This window comes from Heloderma suspectum, chromosome 9 (assembly GCF_057233095.1).
Source record: "Heloderma suspectum isolate Gila_16-S chromosome 9, 16-S_ref, whole genome shotgun sequence".
NCBI lineage: Eukaryota > Metazoa > Chordata > Lepidosauria > Squamata > Helodermatidae > Heloderma > Heloderma suspectum.
Window position 1 is genome coordinate 41,376,930 of NC_139466.1, and position 18,490 is coordinate 41,395,419.

General features: G+C 41.4%; 1 protein-coding gene across 4 annotated transcripts in view; it reads right to left on the reverse strand.

Annotated features, from left to right (window-relative positions):
• The window catches only part of ABCB7 (ATP binding cassette subfamily B member 7), a 79,104-nt gene that overhangs the window by 14,869 nt on the left and 45,745 nt on the right, over window positions 1-18,490 (reverse strand). For all 4 annotated transcript variants that reach the window (XM_084814198.1, XM_084814200.1, XM_084814199.1 and 1 more), the window contains 9 exons: window positions 16,872-17,004; window positions 15,594-15,862; window positions 13,860-13,948; window positions 13,684-13,771; window positions 11,944-12,118; window positions 11,030-11,187; window positions 10,331-10,494; window positions 10,060-10,189; window positions 3,372-3,543 (listed from right to left, as the gene is read on the reverse strand). In XM_084814198.1, the coding sequence (XP_084670324.1) occupies window positions 3,372-3,543; window positions 10,060-10,189; window positions 10,331-10,494; window positions 11,030-11,187; window positions 11,944-12,118; window positions 13,684-13,771; window positions 13,860-13,948; window positions 15,594-15,862; window positions 16,872-17,004 (1,378 nt within the window). The remainder of the gene's footprint in view (window positions 1-3,371; window positions 3,544-10,059; window positions 10,190-10,330; window positions 10,495-11,029; window positions 11,188-11,943; window positions 12,119-13,683; window positions 13,772-13,859; window positions 13,949-15,593; window positions 15,863-16,871; window positions 17,005-18,490) is intronic.

An 18,490-nucleotide genomic window follows, 5' to 3' on the forward strand; every position in this document is an offset into this window, starting at 1 on the left:
CACCATCTCCCCCTCGCCCAATCTCCTAAGGTTACCATCAGGTTAGTTGTTCCATGCCCCTTCAGATAGGATTATTGCTATCAAACATGCAAGCTTGTTTTTAGAAATTTAAAATCCATTTCAGATTTTGTAGGCATCACAAGTAATTAATGGTTATATATGCATCTGTCTTCCCATGCTACATTCCAAAGATTTGACAAGGCCTCCGTTTAATACCTTCATATTCTTGGTGATGTGCCCTCCTAACTAGCACTGACTTGTTTTAGCAAACCACTTTAGGAGGATAATAATCTCATTTCACTTTGAGTCTTAAGTGGCTGTGCTGAAGCTGAGCAATAAACAGAAATTGAACTATTCACCCAAGATGTGATTTCTGCTTCACTCTCCCTTTATACAAAGCATACTCTGAAGTGTGTTGAATTTGCTATTGCCAGTATTTGAAAAAGAAATGACCCCACAATGCAGAGCCTTTTCTCCCATGCCCATTTCAGAGTCTGTACGTGTCACTCTCATGACAAAAAATTAAATACGAGGACTTTTTCAGCCTGACACAGCCAAGACTGACGCTGATATGCTGAGCCATGCATGAGTTCTTCGAACACCTGTGCACAAGGGACATTTCAGGTGTGACTAAATTGCTTCATGGAAAATTCTTCTGCATAAGGAACAGAATAACCTCTGTGCACAGTCATGTATGACAAGTGCATTTTGCTGTATACAGATGCACTGTGAAACGGCAATTAGCTGCCACTTCCCAGCACGGATACACACACGCCTAAGAGCATTTGTGCACAAGTGTCTCATTGGACAATCTCATGGTACTCTGGCCCAATCCAGACAGCGTGCAGCTAAAGACAGTCATTAGATTGTGAATGTGTCACAGGTTCATGCACTCCCCCCTCCTCGCTTTAATAAAGGTGTAGCATTACGTCTGTACTGGTGCTTTCCTTGTAACCAGAATGTGTAAACCCAGTTTAAACTGTAATTACAAAGGGTCAGGAATGATGCCAGTGAATAGGGTCTTCTAAAACAAGACTGCTTTCTGTGTTGCAACTCAGTCACATCTGAAGCAGCTCTTAAACAGCCATTTTACTGGAAATACTATTGCTGTCTATTGTTCTCTCCACACCATCCTGCAAAGCAGCACATTTTTTGGATATTTATAATTGTAGTTTCTATGCTTCAGATCACAACAAAGGCATTACAATTGTACAGACAGCGCCCCCCCATTCCACCTTCACATCCTCGTGGCTGCAATCCTGCAAAGTTATGCACGTGCAACTCCCAGCAAAAGTAACATGACGCTCATAAAATGACGCAGAAGACTGCAGCCGCTGGCTGTGCTGTGACCAAAAGAATTTCACAGTATTTATAAAGGCAACCAGGTTTTAAATGCATTGTCTAAGGATTTCATTGTAACATTTCCTTCCCACTGCATTTCCAGCCTTATGAAATGAAGGGAAAGCTCTTTACCTTTTGCAGCGCTTACAGTGATTACTATATATAGTCATGTATGAAATAAAGGATGTTTTACTTCTACTATAGTGGCCTATTTGCTATGATTCTGCCCATGGTAAGTCAATACTATAATTAAAAGTACAGCATTTAATTAAGGTAAATTGTAAACTTTCAAATTGAGTTACTGGGCTGCTGCAATATCCACTTTAGAAATTAAAAGCCCAGCAAGGAATCAGAAGGACCCTTACCATAGTAAATGTTGAGCATATAGAAAGAGTGTGTGTTATTTAAATCATGAACAAACAAATGTCTCCACCCCCTCAGGTTTAACATTTAGGAAGTCCCCAAAATAAGTGTCAAAAGATGTCCAATAGAGTGTGCTTTCACACATTCACCTATCAAGAAAGCCACCATTAATAGGCATGCTCCTAAGATCCCTTGCGTAACACGGGGAAGCCTGCCTTTGCCACAATGCGATAGTCTCCAGTTTTAATGTTATTGTTCTTTTTATGTTGAAAGGATATACGCCAGCGCCCTATAAGAATACTGAACTACATGAAATATGCAGTATTTGCTTCCTATGATTAGAGGATCTTTTCTCCCATGGTTGCAATTGTACTGTGCAGGGTGGAACCTGTTTCTCAGAAGTCTGGAGACATTTCATAGCTTCCATTTCAGAGGGCAAGGCTCTAAAACTATAGTGAGAAACTTGAGAGTAGGAAGGACAGTCTGATAAAAGCTCAGATCTGATCAGATCTTTCAACAGTTGGTGTGGGATGGGAGCTATGACTCAGAACTGCACAATGTCCTCCAGCTTCAGTTCACCTATCCCAATACTCTGTGAAACCATGTAGCAAGCTACAAATAAGTAATAAAAACTCTATTCTTCTTCCTTCTATCTTCCAATTCATGCTAAACAAACCAAACAGTATAGTGATGCAAACTAAAGCAATTTTGCTAGTATGGCATAGTACCTACTTAAAATAGATATTTTTGTCCCCAATAATATATTTAAGGTTTACTGCCAAAGAACAGAGAAGTTAAGGCCTGGCAAAACACCAGAAAAAATGGCACCCCCCCCCCCCCGGAACTTTTTTTTGTCTTTGGAAAAATTAGGGTTTTTTTAAAAAAAACCCATCAAACCCCTCCTCCCATTTTTTTTCCTGGGCCTTCAAATCTCTATCAAAGAATTTTAGAGTGTATAATCCCAAAAGACAAATCATGATTGTTTTTCTTTAACATCAAACCTAGATGTTTAATATCAAAGAAGTTCACAAGGAAAGCTAAAAGGCCACTCTTAAAGAGCAAAGAGATGAACAAGTCTTCCCTACACAACCCATCACCATTTACCATCATCCCCCTTAAGTCCTATTTTGCCATTAAATCTTCTTATTTACACCCAGCCAAGCAGCACATTAGAAGGATCATAAAATCATTTCAACCTTTAAATTACTTCATTTCTAACATGACCTGCTAACACACACTAGTATTTATTAGAGAAAGGTTGCACATTTACAGCTACCCATTTATACTCATAACAGATGCATCACAAAAGATCTTAATATACTTGCCTAAGCCTATAATGTGCCCATGTCTTACTCCACACAGCAGCCATTAATCATCTCAATTCTATCCAAATATTTTGTTGACCACTGTAGCACACATTTCATTATTGGGAGGGAAGGGATGAAGAGCCATGGCAGCTCTCTGTTCCCAGTAATACAGTCTTCTGACAAGCTTGCTGATTAGCACTGGAATTTCAGTGCTGCTGGATGACCATTTAATATTAAACTCAGCATTTACCTTACTGCTAAACAAGTCACATTACCAACAGGTGGGGTGAGGTATAAACTGTGCACCAAGCCTGAGGCTAGATAGAAAGAGTACAGGTGTGGAGACATTTATTAGCCTACCTGACAGCTTCAGACCTCGCTCACCCACTTGTGTGCTGTACCCATTGGGCATTCTGAGAATAGCATCATGGATTCCTGCCAGCTTTGCCACAGCATAGACTTCTTCTGCAGAGGCACTGATATTGCCGTACAAGAGGTTGTAGAAGATGGTATTATGGAAGAGAACAGCATCCTAAGACACAGGCAAGCAGAACACACCTCTTAAACACATGCTGATTGACAATTCCGAGGGTTTTCTGAGAAGTCAATAGCGAATTGTCTAGAATCTTCCACTAAGCCCCTTCAGGCAACAGTGCTTCCAGGACATTTTAATGAGAGGTTACAGCAGCTGCAAGAATAATTCTACTCCAAGCAAGCAAAAAAAAAAAAAAGGGGGGGGGGAAGGGGAGAAGCAGAGATGTTTTTTCTTATTTTGGCATAAATAAGAATGATTATATAACTTAAGATGCAGCACTGAAACCGTGCAAGGTTATCTAGGATAGCCTCATTCACATTCAGATACTACTAAATTGTCAGTTTCTCAAACTATGCAAATTCTGCACTTATTTTGTACACTACCTCCCTACTACCGTAATCAAAATAATTGAGATGATAAATAAAAACATACAATATAAAATCACATAAAACAGAAAATAGATGGTAAGATACACACAGTGCAAAAATAGAAACCAAAAACAGCAACACCACATCAAATAAAAACCTTGCCTAAATAAAACTGATTTTAACATGCTGAGTGAAAGACAGAAGGAAGGAAGCAGGAAAAGTATTTCAAAAGAAAGTTCCACAAAGTCTGGATGCTACCACTGCTTGAACACCTTCCTAATCTCAGGCAGGAGGAGTAGCTGGAAAAAGGCCTTAATTGATGATCATATATGGGGCGGATAATATCTCCTTCAGCAAAGGAGATCGTTACTTTAGCAAAGGAGATTGTTACCTTGTCGTGGTGCTGGAGCTTGAGCATCTCAATGACGTCATGAGCTAAACTGTGAAGGGACACCCAAGACGGGAAGGTCATGGCAGAGAGGTCAGACTAAATACGATCCCTGGGGAAGGAAACGGCAACCCACCCCAGTATTCTTGCCATGAAAACTAAATGGATCAGTACAACCAGAGATATGTCGGTATACCATTGGAAGATGGGACTCCCAGGTCGGAAGATGGTCAAAATGCTACTGGGGAGGAACAGAGGATAAGTTCAACTAGCCCCAGATGTGATGACGCAGCTAGCTCAAAGCCGAAAGGACGGCTAGCAGCCGATGGTGCTGGTGGTGAACGATGAATCCGATGTTCTAAAGATCAACACACCATAGGAACTTGGAATGTAAGACCTATGAGCCAGGGCAAATTGGATGTGGTTATTGGGGAGATGTCAAGATTAAATATAGACATTTTGGGTGTCAGTGAACTGAAATGGACTGGAATGGGCCACTTCACATCAAATGACCACCAGATCTACTACTGTGGACAAGAGGACCACAGAAGAAATGGAGTAGCCCTCATAATTAATAATAAAGTGGCTAAAGAAGTGCTTGGATACAATCCAAACAATGACAGAATGATCTCAATTCGAATTCAGGGTAAGCCATTTAACATCACAGTGACCCAAATATATGCCCCAACCACAGATGCTGAAGAAGCAGAAGTAGATCAGTTCTATGAGGATCTGCAGCACCTACTGGATAGTACGCCAAAAAAAGATGTTACTTTCATTACAGGAGACTGGAATGCTATGGTGGGTAGTCAAACGACACCTGGAATTACAGGCAAGCATGGCCTGGGAGAACAAAATGAAGCGGGACATAAGCTGATAGAATTTTGCCAAGACAACTCACTGTGCATAACAAACACTCTCTCCAACAACCTAAGAGACGACTTTATACATGGACTTCACCAGACGGTCGACACCAAAATCAGATTGACTACAACCTTTGTAGCCAAAGGTGGAGGACATCTATGCAGTCGGTAAAAACAAGACGTGGAGCTGATTGTAGTTCAGATCACAAACTTCTTATTGTACAATTTAGAATCAGACTGAAGAGAATAGGGAAGACCCACAGATCAGTCAGATATGAGCTCACAAATATTCCTCATGAATATGCAGTGGAGGTGCAGAATAGATTTAAGGGACTAGATTTAGTAGATAGGGTCCTGGAAGAACTAGGGACAGAAGTTCGCAACATTGTTCAGGAGGCGGCAACAAAAAACATCCCAAAGAAAAAGAAAACCAAGAAGGCAAGTTGGCTGTCTGCTGAGACACTGGAAGCAGCCCAAGAAAGAAGGAAAGCAAAAGGCAACAGTGATAGGGGGAGATATGCCCAATTAAATGCAAAATTCCAGAGGTTAGCCAGAAGAGATAAGGAATTATTTTTAAACAAGCAATGCGCGGAAGTGGAAGAAGATAACAGAATAGGAAGGACAAGAGTCCTCTTCCAGAAAATTAGAAACATCGGAGGTAAATTCCAGGCAAAAATGGGTATGATGAAAAACAAAGATGGCAAGGCCCTAACAGAAGCAGAAGAGATCAAGAAAAGGTGGCAAGAATATACGGAAGATCTGTACAGGAACGATAACAATATCAGGGATAGATTTGATGGTGTGGTCAGTGAGCTAGAGCCAGACATCTTGAAGAGTGAGGTTGAATGGGCCTTAAGAAGCATTGCTAATAACAAGGCAGCAGGAGATGACGGTATCCCAGCTGAACTGTTTAAAATCTTGCAAGATGATGCTGTCAAGGTGATGCATGCCATATGCCAGCAAATTTGGAAAACACAAGAATGGCCAACAGATTGGAAAAAATCAACTTATATCCCCATACCAAAAAAGGGAAGCACCAAAGAATGTTCAAACTATCGCACAGTGGCACTTATTTCACATGCCAGTAAGGTAATGCTCAAGATCTTGCAAGGTAGACTCCAGCAATTCATGGAACGAGAACTGCCAGATGTATAAGCTGGGTTTAGAAAAGGCAGAGGAACTAGAGACCAAATTGCCAATATCCGCTGTATAATGGAGAAAGCCAGGGAGTTTCAGAAAAACATCAATTTCTGTTTTATTGACTATTCTAAAGCCTTTGACTGTGTGGATCATCACAAATTGTGGCAAGTTCTTGGTGGGATAGGGATACCAAGTCATCTTGTCTGCCTCCTGAGGAATCTGTATAACGACCAAGTAGCAACAGTAAGAACAGACCATGGAACAACAGACTGGTTTAAGATTGGGAAAGGAGTTCGGCAGGGTTGTATACTCTCACCCTACCTATTCAACCTGTACGCAGAACACACCATGCGACGTGCTGGGCTTGATGAAGCCAAGGCTGGAGTTAAAAGTGCTGGAAGAAACATTAACAATCTCCGATATGCAGATGATACCTCTTTGATGGCTGAAAGCGAGGAGGAGCTGAGGAACCTCATGATGAAGGTGAAAGAAGAAAGTGCAAAAGCTGGGTTGCAGTTCAACCTCAAAAAAACCAAGATTATGGCAACCAGCTTGATTGAGAACTGGCAAATAGAAGGAGAAAACATGGAGGCAGTGACAGACTTTGTCTTTCTAGGTGCAAAGATTACTGCAGACGCTGACTGCAGCCAGGAAATCAGAAGACGTTTACTTCTTGGGAGGACAGCAATGACAAATCTTGATAAAATAGTGAAGAGCACAGACGTCACACTGACAACAAAGGTCCGCATAGTTAAAGCAATGGTATTCCCCGTAGTAACCTATGGCTGCGAGAGCTGGACCATAAGGAAGGCTGAGCGAAGGGAGATAGATGCTTTTGAACTGTAGTGCTGGAGGAAAATTCTGAGAGTGCCTTGGACTGCGAGAAGATCAAACCAGTCCATACTCCAGGAAAGAAAGCCAGACTGCTCACTTGAGGGAATGATATTAAAGGCAAAACTGAAGTACTTTGGCCACATCATGAGAAGACAGGACACCCTGGAGAAGATGCTGATGCTAGGGAAAGTGGAAGGCAAAAGGAAGAGGGGCCGACCATGGGCAAGGTGGATGGATGATATTCTGGAGGTGATGGACTCGACCTTGGGGGAGCTGGGTGTGGCGACGGCCGACAGGAAGCTCTGGTGTAGGCTGGTCCATGAAGTCATGAAGAGTCGGAAGCGACTGACCGAATAAACAACAAACAACAATATCTGAGATGGTGGTCCATTTAGATACCCCAGGCCAGGACCAGTTAGGGATTTATATGTTTAACACTATCACTGCGAATTACACCCAGAAACAAACTGAAAGCCAGTGCAGATCTTTAAGCACTGGGGTAATATGCTCGGAACAGTGAGTTCCAGTTAAAAACATGGCTGCTGCATTCTGAACCAGTAGTAGCTTCCGAACATTTCTCAAAGGCAGCCCGTGTAAAGCACATGACTGAAACCTATCCTGGACATTATTAATCCATTTATGGCTTCAGACACCTGTTGAGTTTCCACAGCCTCACCTGGAACCAATGAAAAGAAAACAAAAGAGCTGCGTATCATCAGCATACTGATGACACCACACTCCAAATCCCTGGATGACCTCCCATAGCAGTTAGGGAGATGATAACACAGTATGGAACACTGGAACCCTGCAGTATAAATGCCACTTGCTGGATCAGAGGTTTCCCAGCACTAATTTCTGGAATCTTTCTCCTGCAAAGGAACTAAAGCACCACAATTTTGTGCTTCCAGTTCCCAATGCCATCCAGGATACAGTGGTCAGGGGTATTAACAGCTGCTTAGAGGCCCAGGAGGATCAACAGGATCTCTCTCCCTTGGTTTAACTCACAGCATAGGCAACCTAGGACTGTTCCCTCTCAGAGAGGCATGCCTCATTTTCTGGGCCCAGCCAATCACTCTTTTCAAGTTAGATGGTACCCCACTTACAGAATAAATTCCCCCAAAAGGTTCGCCTGGTGCCCATGTTATCTTTTTGGTGCCAGGCAAAGTCCTTTCTTTTCTCCCGGGCATTTTAGAGACCTAGTTCTAGATTTTTATGGCTGTTCTATCAATTCCTGTGCTGTTTATTGTTTTGCATTATATGACATTTTATTATTTTAAATATTTGTATTGTATTTTATATATCTAACTGTTCTATGGCATTTTAGTTTTTTAACTGTTTGTAATCTGCCCAGAGAACACTAATTCTGGGTGGATTGGAAATTTAATTAATTAATAGATGGTATCAGCCTGGATGGGCGAAGGCTGAACATGGACACGGGAGGCTGCACTTCTCTCCAAGCACCCCGTCAGCATCCTTGAGCTGCACAAACTGAAATTCATCTAAGCAACAGTGACAAGAAGAATCCAGCAATTGTACTGCTCTCAGTGTGGCATCTACATTAAGACAGATGCAAAAGATGACTACCCTCAAAATGATTTCAAAGTCTGTCAACAGCAGGCTACTGAGGGCTCTCTTAACTGGACTCAGGGGCCAAGATGCAGTAAGCCCTTCGCCACTCAGAAAAGTTCCACTGGACGGAAAAGAGTGGATGCAGTGGTGGCAGGGTAGGTTCTTTTCACTGCCATCATCACAGTGACACATGTCTTCATTGCGTCGTGCTTGGACTACTTTAATGAGCTCTATGTTGAAGTGTATTCAGAAAAGTCAGGTGGTTCAGAACGTTGCAGGCAGGCTGCTGACCAGGGTACAACTTCACTGGCTACCAGTCTGCTTCCAGACTCTTTTGAAGTGCTGGTTATGACTTATAAAGCCCTAAATGGTTTAAAAACAGGTTACCGGAAGGACTGCCTTCTCCCATATGAACCTGCATGGGTTTTAAGCTCTTTGGGAGACACCTTGCTCTCTCCCACAGCATCTGAGATGCGTTTGGTGAGGACCTTTTCAGTGGCTGCACCCAGGTGCTGCATCTTGCTTCCTAGGGAGTTTAGCCCCCCCCCCCCCCCGGTGGACTTCCATCAACACATAAACACCTTTTTATTTGGACAGGCCTTTGGCCTATGAGCTGATATGTTTTACCTACTGCTTCTGTTTAACTGGTTTGTTTTATTGAGCTGATTTGTACCTGTGCTTGTTTTATATAATACTCTGTATTTTATAGAATTGATTTATTTTGTATTGTATTTTACTTGTTCTTAGCTGCCTTGGGTACCACTGTGTGAAAAGGTGGGATATAAACTGAAGTAATGAAGAATCGCTGGTCTGCATGTGTGTCTGTTCATGCTTTGAGATCCCCATCAGAGCCTCACCTTTGGGTTCCCCTGTCACCTGAGGCTACCGGAGAGCGGGCCTCTTCAGTGGCAGCCGCCTGCTCTGGAATGCTCTCCCCAGACAGGCTTGCCTATAGCTCACCCTGATGTCTTTCTAGCACCAGGTGAAGACCTCTTCATTTTTTCAGGCTTTTTAGCTTTTGTTGATCTGTTTTATCTGTATGCTGCTATTATAGAGTTGCTGGTTTAGCTTATTTTAATGTTTCGGGGTATTTTATAGTTATTAATATTTTATTCTGTGCTGATAACGCACTTGAAAGGTGGAATATGAATCTAAAAAATAAATAAATGGAGAAAGCTCTAAGCACGAGCTCGTGTCCATTTTCAGTGTCAAACTGGTTTGGATTCTTCTGTCCTTCTGTGTTTCAGTCGTCATCCCAGCTGCTCTGTTGCCTCAGTTTTCAAATCATCACTGGGGCATCTGTGGCTGCAGCAGCAGCATTATGGTTTTCAAAATAGGAGAAGCACAATACCTGAGGTACGACTCCAATCGCCTTCCTCAGGCTTTCCAAACTGACACTTTGTATGTTCTGGCCAGAAACATAAATCTCCCCTTTCTGAGGTTCATAGAAGCGAAATAATAATCTTACTATTGTGCTTTTCCTAACAAAGAAAAGAAAAGAGAGAGACATGAAGTTAGAACTTGGATTACTTCCCTGGCATTTAAGAAAAAACACGTTTTTATTGCCATTTAAAAAATGAAATCAATCAATGATGCAGAATTTTGCACATCCGCTTACCCACCCTGACCCACTGCCTCCTACAATGGCCACTTTTCTTCCTGCAGGGACTTCAAAAGACACGCCACTGAGGACTTTCTGCCCCTCGAGGTATTCAAAATGCACGTTATCAAAGGCGATGGTAGAAGTCTGTGGTGTGATCTGCAGGGGCGGAGCCAGCTCTTTATCCTATTAAAAGAAGAGTGCTGCTTTACACATTGCCCAGAAGGTATTTCAAAGAGCTTAACAAGCTAAACAATTGATCTAATTCAAAATGAGGTATGGGCAAATGCTGTAGCCTGAAGAAGTTCGAAAATGATCCGTTTCAATCACACAGGTAAGTCTTTCAACCCTCGTCTCCCCCTAAAGCTCAAGAATTTCTGTTGTTACAGTCCAGCTTCTAGGCAGCGTTTTGCACGATAAATTCTGCATCATTAATTAAAACGATGAAATACGACTTCAATGCATGGTGCACGCACAAAGTGCAAAGACTGCAAATACCGCTTTGCCATTTTTTTAAAAAGCTTTCAGAAACGCAAGATTAAATAAAGCTTCTGCGCTAACCACTCTTACAAAAGAACAACCTGAAGTTCCTCACGTATAGCATTCCTTTTTGGAATGAAAATTAGTTCTCAGACAAAGCAAGATTCCCATCAGAAGGTGACCCCATTCATTCTAATATATTCTGTAAGGCTTTAAGAAACATTTTATGGGCAATACTCACTTTAATTTTTGTGTCTACGTTAAGCAACGTAAACAAGATATTCATGTCTATGAGCGCTTGTCTTGTCTCTCTGTACACTGTTCCCAGGAAGTTAAGGGGTAAAGAAAGTTGGAACAACAGTCCATTCACCATTACCAGATCACCAACTGTTAGGTTACCTTAATGACAGAGAAAACATAGTGTTTGAGTATGCCTACTTACCAAGATGTCCAGGAAACTTTTTAGCTATTTAGCTATATTCCTCAATATAAGCTGCAGCAACTTCAAAACAAGCCTTGATTAACTCAGTTCAACTCTGCATTCAACATCCATTCACATCTTAAAACTAAAGTCAGATGACTTCTACACTTTAGGTTATAGAATTTGAAGAGAGGAAGTGGGATAATAAGCAGGTGGTAGGGAGGGGGAGTTATGCAAGTGTGTCATGAATTTGGGGGGGGGGATATTTGGATACTGCCATTGCTCATGAGGTCAATTTCTATATGGCTGCAACATAATTTTGTCTTTCTTAAGGCATTACAGGCAATTTCCACCCATGACCAAGAAGCAGACTGTTCTTAAAAAACATTTTATTCTACACCTTTCTTTTTACCTCATGTTAATAGCCATCTGGGTGTCCCACCCACAAAGTTCCATGGCCAACTGGCAGACTCTGCTCCACACCTTTGAGAATCTCTGCAATGTGTTACTGATAAAACTGTTCCAAGAACCAAACATAGTCCTTGAAAATAAATATCCATGAAGAGAGAACTATCTCTAAAGGGACAGGCAGACATTGTTTGCAAGAAAAGTGAAATTAAAAAAGCCAGTCATTAATTTAGTCCACTCACTGCCTTTAAGGACTTCCATTTATTTAAGTATGCATGCAAGGTAAAACCAAAACCAAAACCAAGTTTATTCACATACAAGGCTACCTGCAAGAATTCCCTGGCTAGCCAGTACCATGACAGCTGTTAGCCCGATACTGAATATAGAACTTTGTCCAAAGTTAAGCAGAGCTAAGGTAGTGGTAGTCTTGAGTGAGGCATTTTCATACTTCTTCAAATAGCCATCATACTGTTGGGCTTCATACTTTTCATTATTGAAATACTAGCAAATAGAAAAAAAACATTGTAAGGAGTCACATCCTTAGGAATACATTGGGCAAATGATGATTTAGTACATAATTAGCTGTGCACTCTTATGAAGCAACACTGTAAGTATACTGTTGGACCAACAAATTAGCAACAGTATCTGACCTGCCAACCCCAGACACATCGTATTTCATGTCTGCTTCCCATTCCTGGCGGCCAACAGCTACTCAGTTACAGCTGCCATTCCCTCCCCATGATACTTTGCTCTGTTCCAACACTTATCACATTGTTATCCCATTCTTCCTGTTCCAAGAAGCTCAGGGCCTTATACACTGACCTCAGTCCACTACAACAAGCCTGAGAAGTAGATCAGGCTAGGAGAGCATGACTGCCCAGTATTACCTAGTAAGCCTCCTGGCTGAGTGGGAAGCCCTGCATCACATACACCTTGCATGACCAGCCTAACAACAGGCTTTTGGAGTGACTTGCAGATAATAATATAAAACAATGAAAATCAAAACTGAATATCAGTACTATTAAAATCACATTACTATGTGGTATATAAAAAAATGCAGCCCTGCACAGGTGGGGTATTATTAAGAAACCCAATGGCCACAAGAACCAGCAAGAAAAGTGCAAGGGCATGAGCAATTTGTGGGGTGAGGGATGCGGAGAGAAAGGGCAGAGGCCTTGGTGAGGCTGACAGAGAATATGGCCTGATCTGGCATACCTAGCGCTCTGAGGAACAGGGACACGCAACATTGTGTGAAGTTTAAGAGGATTAATTTGCACTGAAAAATAGCAGGGAGGTCCATGGGTTGCTTTAAATGGTAGGTTTCACATCACACCATTATGTGATGCACCTAAACACTCATCAAGGCATATTGGGGGAGAAGTACAATATGCACAATGTTTTTGCTGAACCACCTTTGAGTATGAACAACATAGTACAGTTTTCTGAGCTTGTAGATAGGCACTTTTGCATGAATACTGCTGCTCCTAATTTCTCTATGCAGCAGCAAGACCTAACAAGCCCACAGATTTTGAGGGCTGGCTAGCAGAAATCACACCAGCTTTGGAGCAACCAGTGGCAATGGGGAGAGTGAGATTTCTTACTTGTTTGTTGGTATGAGCCCTGTCACCTCTAAGCTGTGGTATCCATTTTGGAGTTTAAACAGTAACTAAGAAAGTACAGCCAAATATGGTCAGCAGAATGATAATTCAAGATGGCTCAGGTGTCACTTTAAAAGCAAATGAAGAGGTCCTAGTTTACACGATCTCCTTTATATAAGTTAGAAACAGTAAACAAAGACCCATAATTGATAGATTTAGGCTCTTCAATCATATTTCCCCTATGAGATACCATTTTGTTTGAAGAGGATATATAAATGGGGGGCATACTTGAAGCCAAAATATGTAAAAATTCTGAAGAAATACTTAAGCAGGGGTTAATTCAGCAAGTCACTATTATGAAGAGAAGGGAGCAAATACAAGTTCCTTTTGAGTAAAGAAAAAAGGCATTAATGGATAAAGTCTATAAGTTAATGAGAATATGAAAAGTTAAAAATGTTAATGGCTCACCTTCACAGTTTCATAATTCAGCAGCGAGTCAATTGCAGCATTACCTGCATCATTATCTGCTTTGTTCATTTCTATCCTAAATTTAGTTCTGCAAGACAAAAAGTATGCATATAGAGTTGTTCCCATTGCAGCTCCACAAAATAGTTAATTCTAATTACTTTGGGGAAATGCCTTACCTCCATTGTGTAACTCCTATTGTGAACATTGTGTATGTTCCTAACGTCCCCAAGGTTACTAGTGCGAAGTGTGCACCACATTTATAATACTGAAAGAGGGAAAAAGGAAACAGTATCAGTAACAGTTTTCCAAGATCTACCATTTAGATCTACCATGGTATCAATATAGACAAAACTATAGGGTCGCGGCATTAGGAAGGTTGAGAACCACTGATCTAGATGTAATGTACTATGAAAGACAAGGGGAATGATAATCTTCAAGTCAAGCAGAAGTGCAGAGGGATGGCTGAGAGGTCAGTGATAAAGACAATCCAGCTCTTTGATACCACACACACTTGGGGCTTTCCATAGCCTTGCATGTTCTTCAATATACACACAACTAGCATACGTGAGCTGCCCTATTTGTATCAATGGAGAAAAAAAGGTCTGTACGTGCCAGGAGACATACACAGATAGGCCCTCTACTGAAATGAATGGAAAAGCCGCTTCAGGTGGGCAAGCTTCATGGGAACATGGAACTCCAGTGATGGAGGAGATCGAGGAACTGCCACAACAGCCTCAAAATAACTTCTAATGATTTCAACTATACTTGGGCCCTATTCATATGGTTACATTTTACAACCGTAGTTGTTGGGGCTCCCCACCACGCTGTAATCTTAAAGTATAAAAGGAGGTACTTTCCATACCAGTACAGGCTGTCCCAATGAAGGCTTCGCACTGATGTGACTAGGGCTATCCACACCCATAAGTTATCCATGAAGCATCGGGGCTAGCCACTGTGGATAGGGGATGGTTTTGCAGCCACAAAGGTAATGTATGAATCGGATCTCAGGTGTCATTAGGATCATGATGTAAGGAAGTCAATGAAGCAAATTCTGGGCTGATTCTTGTGGTTCCCTTTACCACTCTTCAGTTTTCTTGCATTTTACATGTGATAAAGCAGTTGTGAGAGACACCCACCAGAGGCTCCAACTCTAATTTGGTAGACTATTGCTCAGCCCATTTATTATGGCATAATCCAACCAAAGTGAAATACTTATAAGACCCATTGATTTCAATGGCAGAGATAAAGGATGTGATTAACTCTGAAATCAACGGAAGACTGAACAAGTGCTTCACTTTGGGATGAAATGCATCCACTGTTATGTTACTATTTTGAGAACCTAAGGAACTATTTGAGATAAAGTGCAGCTAATTTAAAGGTGAATTATTCTGCATGCATACGTCAAGCATAAGAAATGTTGGCCTGGTTCAGGTGCTATAACATCCTCTATCCTCTATGTAGACTAGGTGGAGGGCATGGGATGGATTAAGTAAGATCTGACCCAGTGTAACCACACTGACAGCTGCCATTACCTGGCAATGATCTGCAAAGACTATTCTCTCTTTCTCTCTCTCCCACTCACGTGAATCACTGCTAACAAGTGGAGGGTACAGTTGACATGAAGAATTTTGCAGCACATGAACTGGGTGCATGTGTAGTTAAGTTGGAGAAAACATCATCTTTAAATACTGACAGATACATCTGGAAGCAGATGTCAGACCCAAAACTACAGGTTTGTTTTACACAGTGTAGATTTGGAACTGGCACTGGAATCAATCATGAATTCCAAGATCTTGTTTACAGTACACAAACTTGCCTATCTGTCTTGTCAGTGTCACATTTAAACAGTCTACTAAGTCGCTGCTATAAATAAAATTATAAGTGCTGTAATTTTGCTAAGCAACACATACCAAAATTCCACTAACAAGCGCCACTTCAAACAAAGTGGGCCCCAAATTGAACACTAGAGCACTGAGCACAAAGCTGATGCCTCTTGTTCCTCTGTCAATGGCTTTTGATAATGCTCCAGTCTGCCTGCTTAGATGGAAACTCAAGTCCAGGTTATGCAGGTGGAGGAAGACATTCCTTGCTATCCTTCTGATGGAGCTTTGGGCTACTTTTCCGAATACAGCATTTCTAGCTTCATTAAATAAAGCAGACCCAGCTCGTGAGATGCCATCTGGTGAAAGAAACAGTAAGATATTATTTTTAAAAAGAACACACACACTGGGATACATCCAGATTTAGTCATACTTAGAATAGACCCATTTTCTCTCTTTCTCCTAACACTAGAACCCAGTGGGGTCATCCCATGAAGCTGATTGGTGGGAGATTCGGGACAGATCAAAGGAAGGACTTCTTCACACAGTGCAGTGTTGAACGATGGAATTTGCTACCCCAAGGCGTAGTGATGGCCACCAATTTGGATGGCTTTGAAAGACGAATTCCTGGAGGAGAAGGCTATCAATATTATAGCCTATCATAAAGTCCTGATGGCTATATGCTATCTCCAATATCAGACGCAGCATGCCTATATACACCAGTTGCTGGGGAATATGGGCAGGAGGGTGCTGTTGCACTCAAATTTTCCCTGTGGGTTTCCTGTGTGCAGTTGGTTGGCCACTGTGTGAATAGAATGTTGGATCAGGTGGACTTTTGCTCTAATCCAGCAGGGCTCTTCTTATTTCTTAATGGGACTTAAGTCAGGACTAACTCAAGTCTCATTGATTTCAATGGGTCTACTCCAAATATGACTAAATTTGGATCCAACCCACTTATTTTATTGCTCGTTGGTAAGACCTTAACAGATGCAACATTTAATTTCGCATATTTCTCAATATCACTTATTAGGTTGAGACTTCAAATATATTACCAATTAAGTCATTTTAAAGCTCAGACTTCATTTGCAGACCTTTTAACAAGCCCAGAGAATGAACTGTTATTACAGCAGATTATTGCTATAATTATTTTAGTCCAGAACTCACCAGTTCTTTATTTAGTATAATAGAACTAAAAAAAATTCACAAAATGCTAGTAACTAGATGTCAACAAAGTAGGGAAAACTCCACAGAATAATATCCATCCCAGATGCTTAGCAGTGTTAGCAGTGAAAGGTCATGTGCATTAATGTTCCAAAACCTTCCCGAAGAAAGTCAGCACCTGTCAACAGATTAAAGAATCACACTTACATCCAATCAGAACAGCTGTTGCCATGGTTGCAACTGTATTTGGTGCATCATTCAGGTTCAGAACATTTCCAGACATCTGGTTGAGGTTGTCTACTGCATATTTAAACATGAAGGGAACCACTATATTCATGGCCTAAAAAGCACAAAACACAGCAATTATGCAAGATGTGCTAAAATGTTTATTTATAAAGTATAAATATTTCCCCTGAATTAGCTGCAATTATGATATTTTGCTATTAACTACTTAGCGGGACGACACTACAGATTTCAGGGATAATGGGCACTGCAGTGAGAGGCCTGCTCTCCCAGAGCAGAAGTGCAAGCTTCCCACTGGCTCTCCATAAAAATCAGTTTTTATCTCAACTAAACAGTTCATTGAGGATGTGCTTCACCTCTTTTTGGAGACTCATTAAAGCGATGACAAGACTGGGAGACACAAAGTAGAAAAACTCCACACAGCATATATTTATAGTGTCACTAAGTTATAAAGAGTCATTGGAGGCTGTTCAGAGCATTTCAGCTGGAAATATTTATAGAACAGAAGGCAATAGCCTTTCTGAACAGGTGGGCATTGGCCAGGAGATGCAGTGGGGTGAACAGCACCAAGCAACCTTGCCACATCCTGAGGTATAAACAACTGAAATGTATCCAAGAAAACTGGATCGCAGGAGGAGGAAGAGGAAGATTTGCAGGCTTCCACTGTAGATGGTGTGCCCTGCAAGGAGTCTGAGTTGAACTACCTGAACAATTTTATCTGCAAATATTCTGTGAAACTGTCTTTCAATAGGAGCAAAGACCTTATCCCATAACACTACAGTTACTTGTGGTGCTGCTGTGTCAGCCAAAATCAACTATCAGCCAAAGCTTGCCATAGTCCTGGTACTGCAGGCAAACATGAGTGGGGAGGAGAGGGAAGTCTGGTAATGTTGGTCTCTTTTCATGGTTGATAATATCAAAAGCCATCAAGAGCTGCACTCACCCCATTCATTTCCCAGCCTTCAAAAGTTCTGGAGCCACAAATGAAAAGGCCCTCATCCTAGTAAATATTAATTTATCTTCAGGAAAGTATGGAACCTCAAGCAGGGCTTCATTTGCAGATCTCATGAAGCCCCTCCGCTGGTTCTCCTATGAAAACTGTATTGTGCCTCACACCGCTATATACTGCTGAACATCCAGTCCTGCCCTTAGGCACTAACCTATATCAGAATATTATGCAAAGTTCCTGAAGATTTCATACACTTGAGATTTTAAGATTGAAAATCACTGTCAGTGAAAAAACAAACAGGTTGTTGTGGCTGGAAAATAACTCCAGACATAGAGCTCCAAGGAATTGAAAGTGTGTTAAGTAGATCTTAAAGCTTTAAGGAAATATACTGCTCTGGAATTGTAATTTCCAAAAATGCCCTTCAGATAAAGAAAAACAAAAGTTGGTCAACTCCCTTTGGTGTTACTTGCCTAGAAACTCAATTTTCAGCCGTCCTTTTATTTTTAATAAGGCATAACACCACTCCATCTGTGTTGCATTGTGATGACCATCATTTAGTGGGCATAAAACAGGTTTCCCTAGGAGATGCTATTCAGTAGAAATGAAATTTATTGTAATGCAGATTGCCCTGATT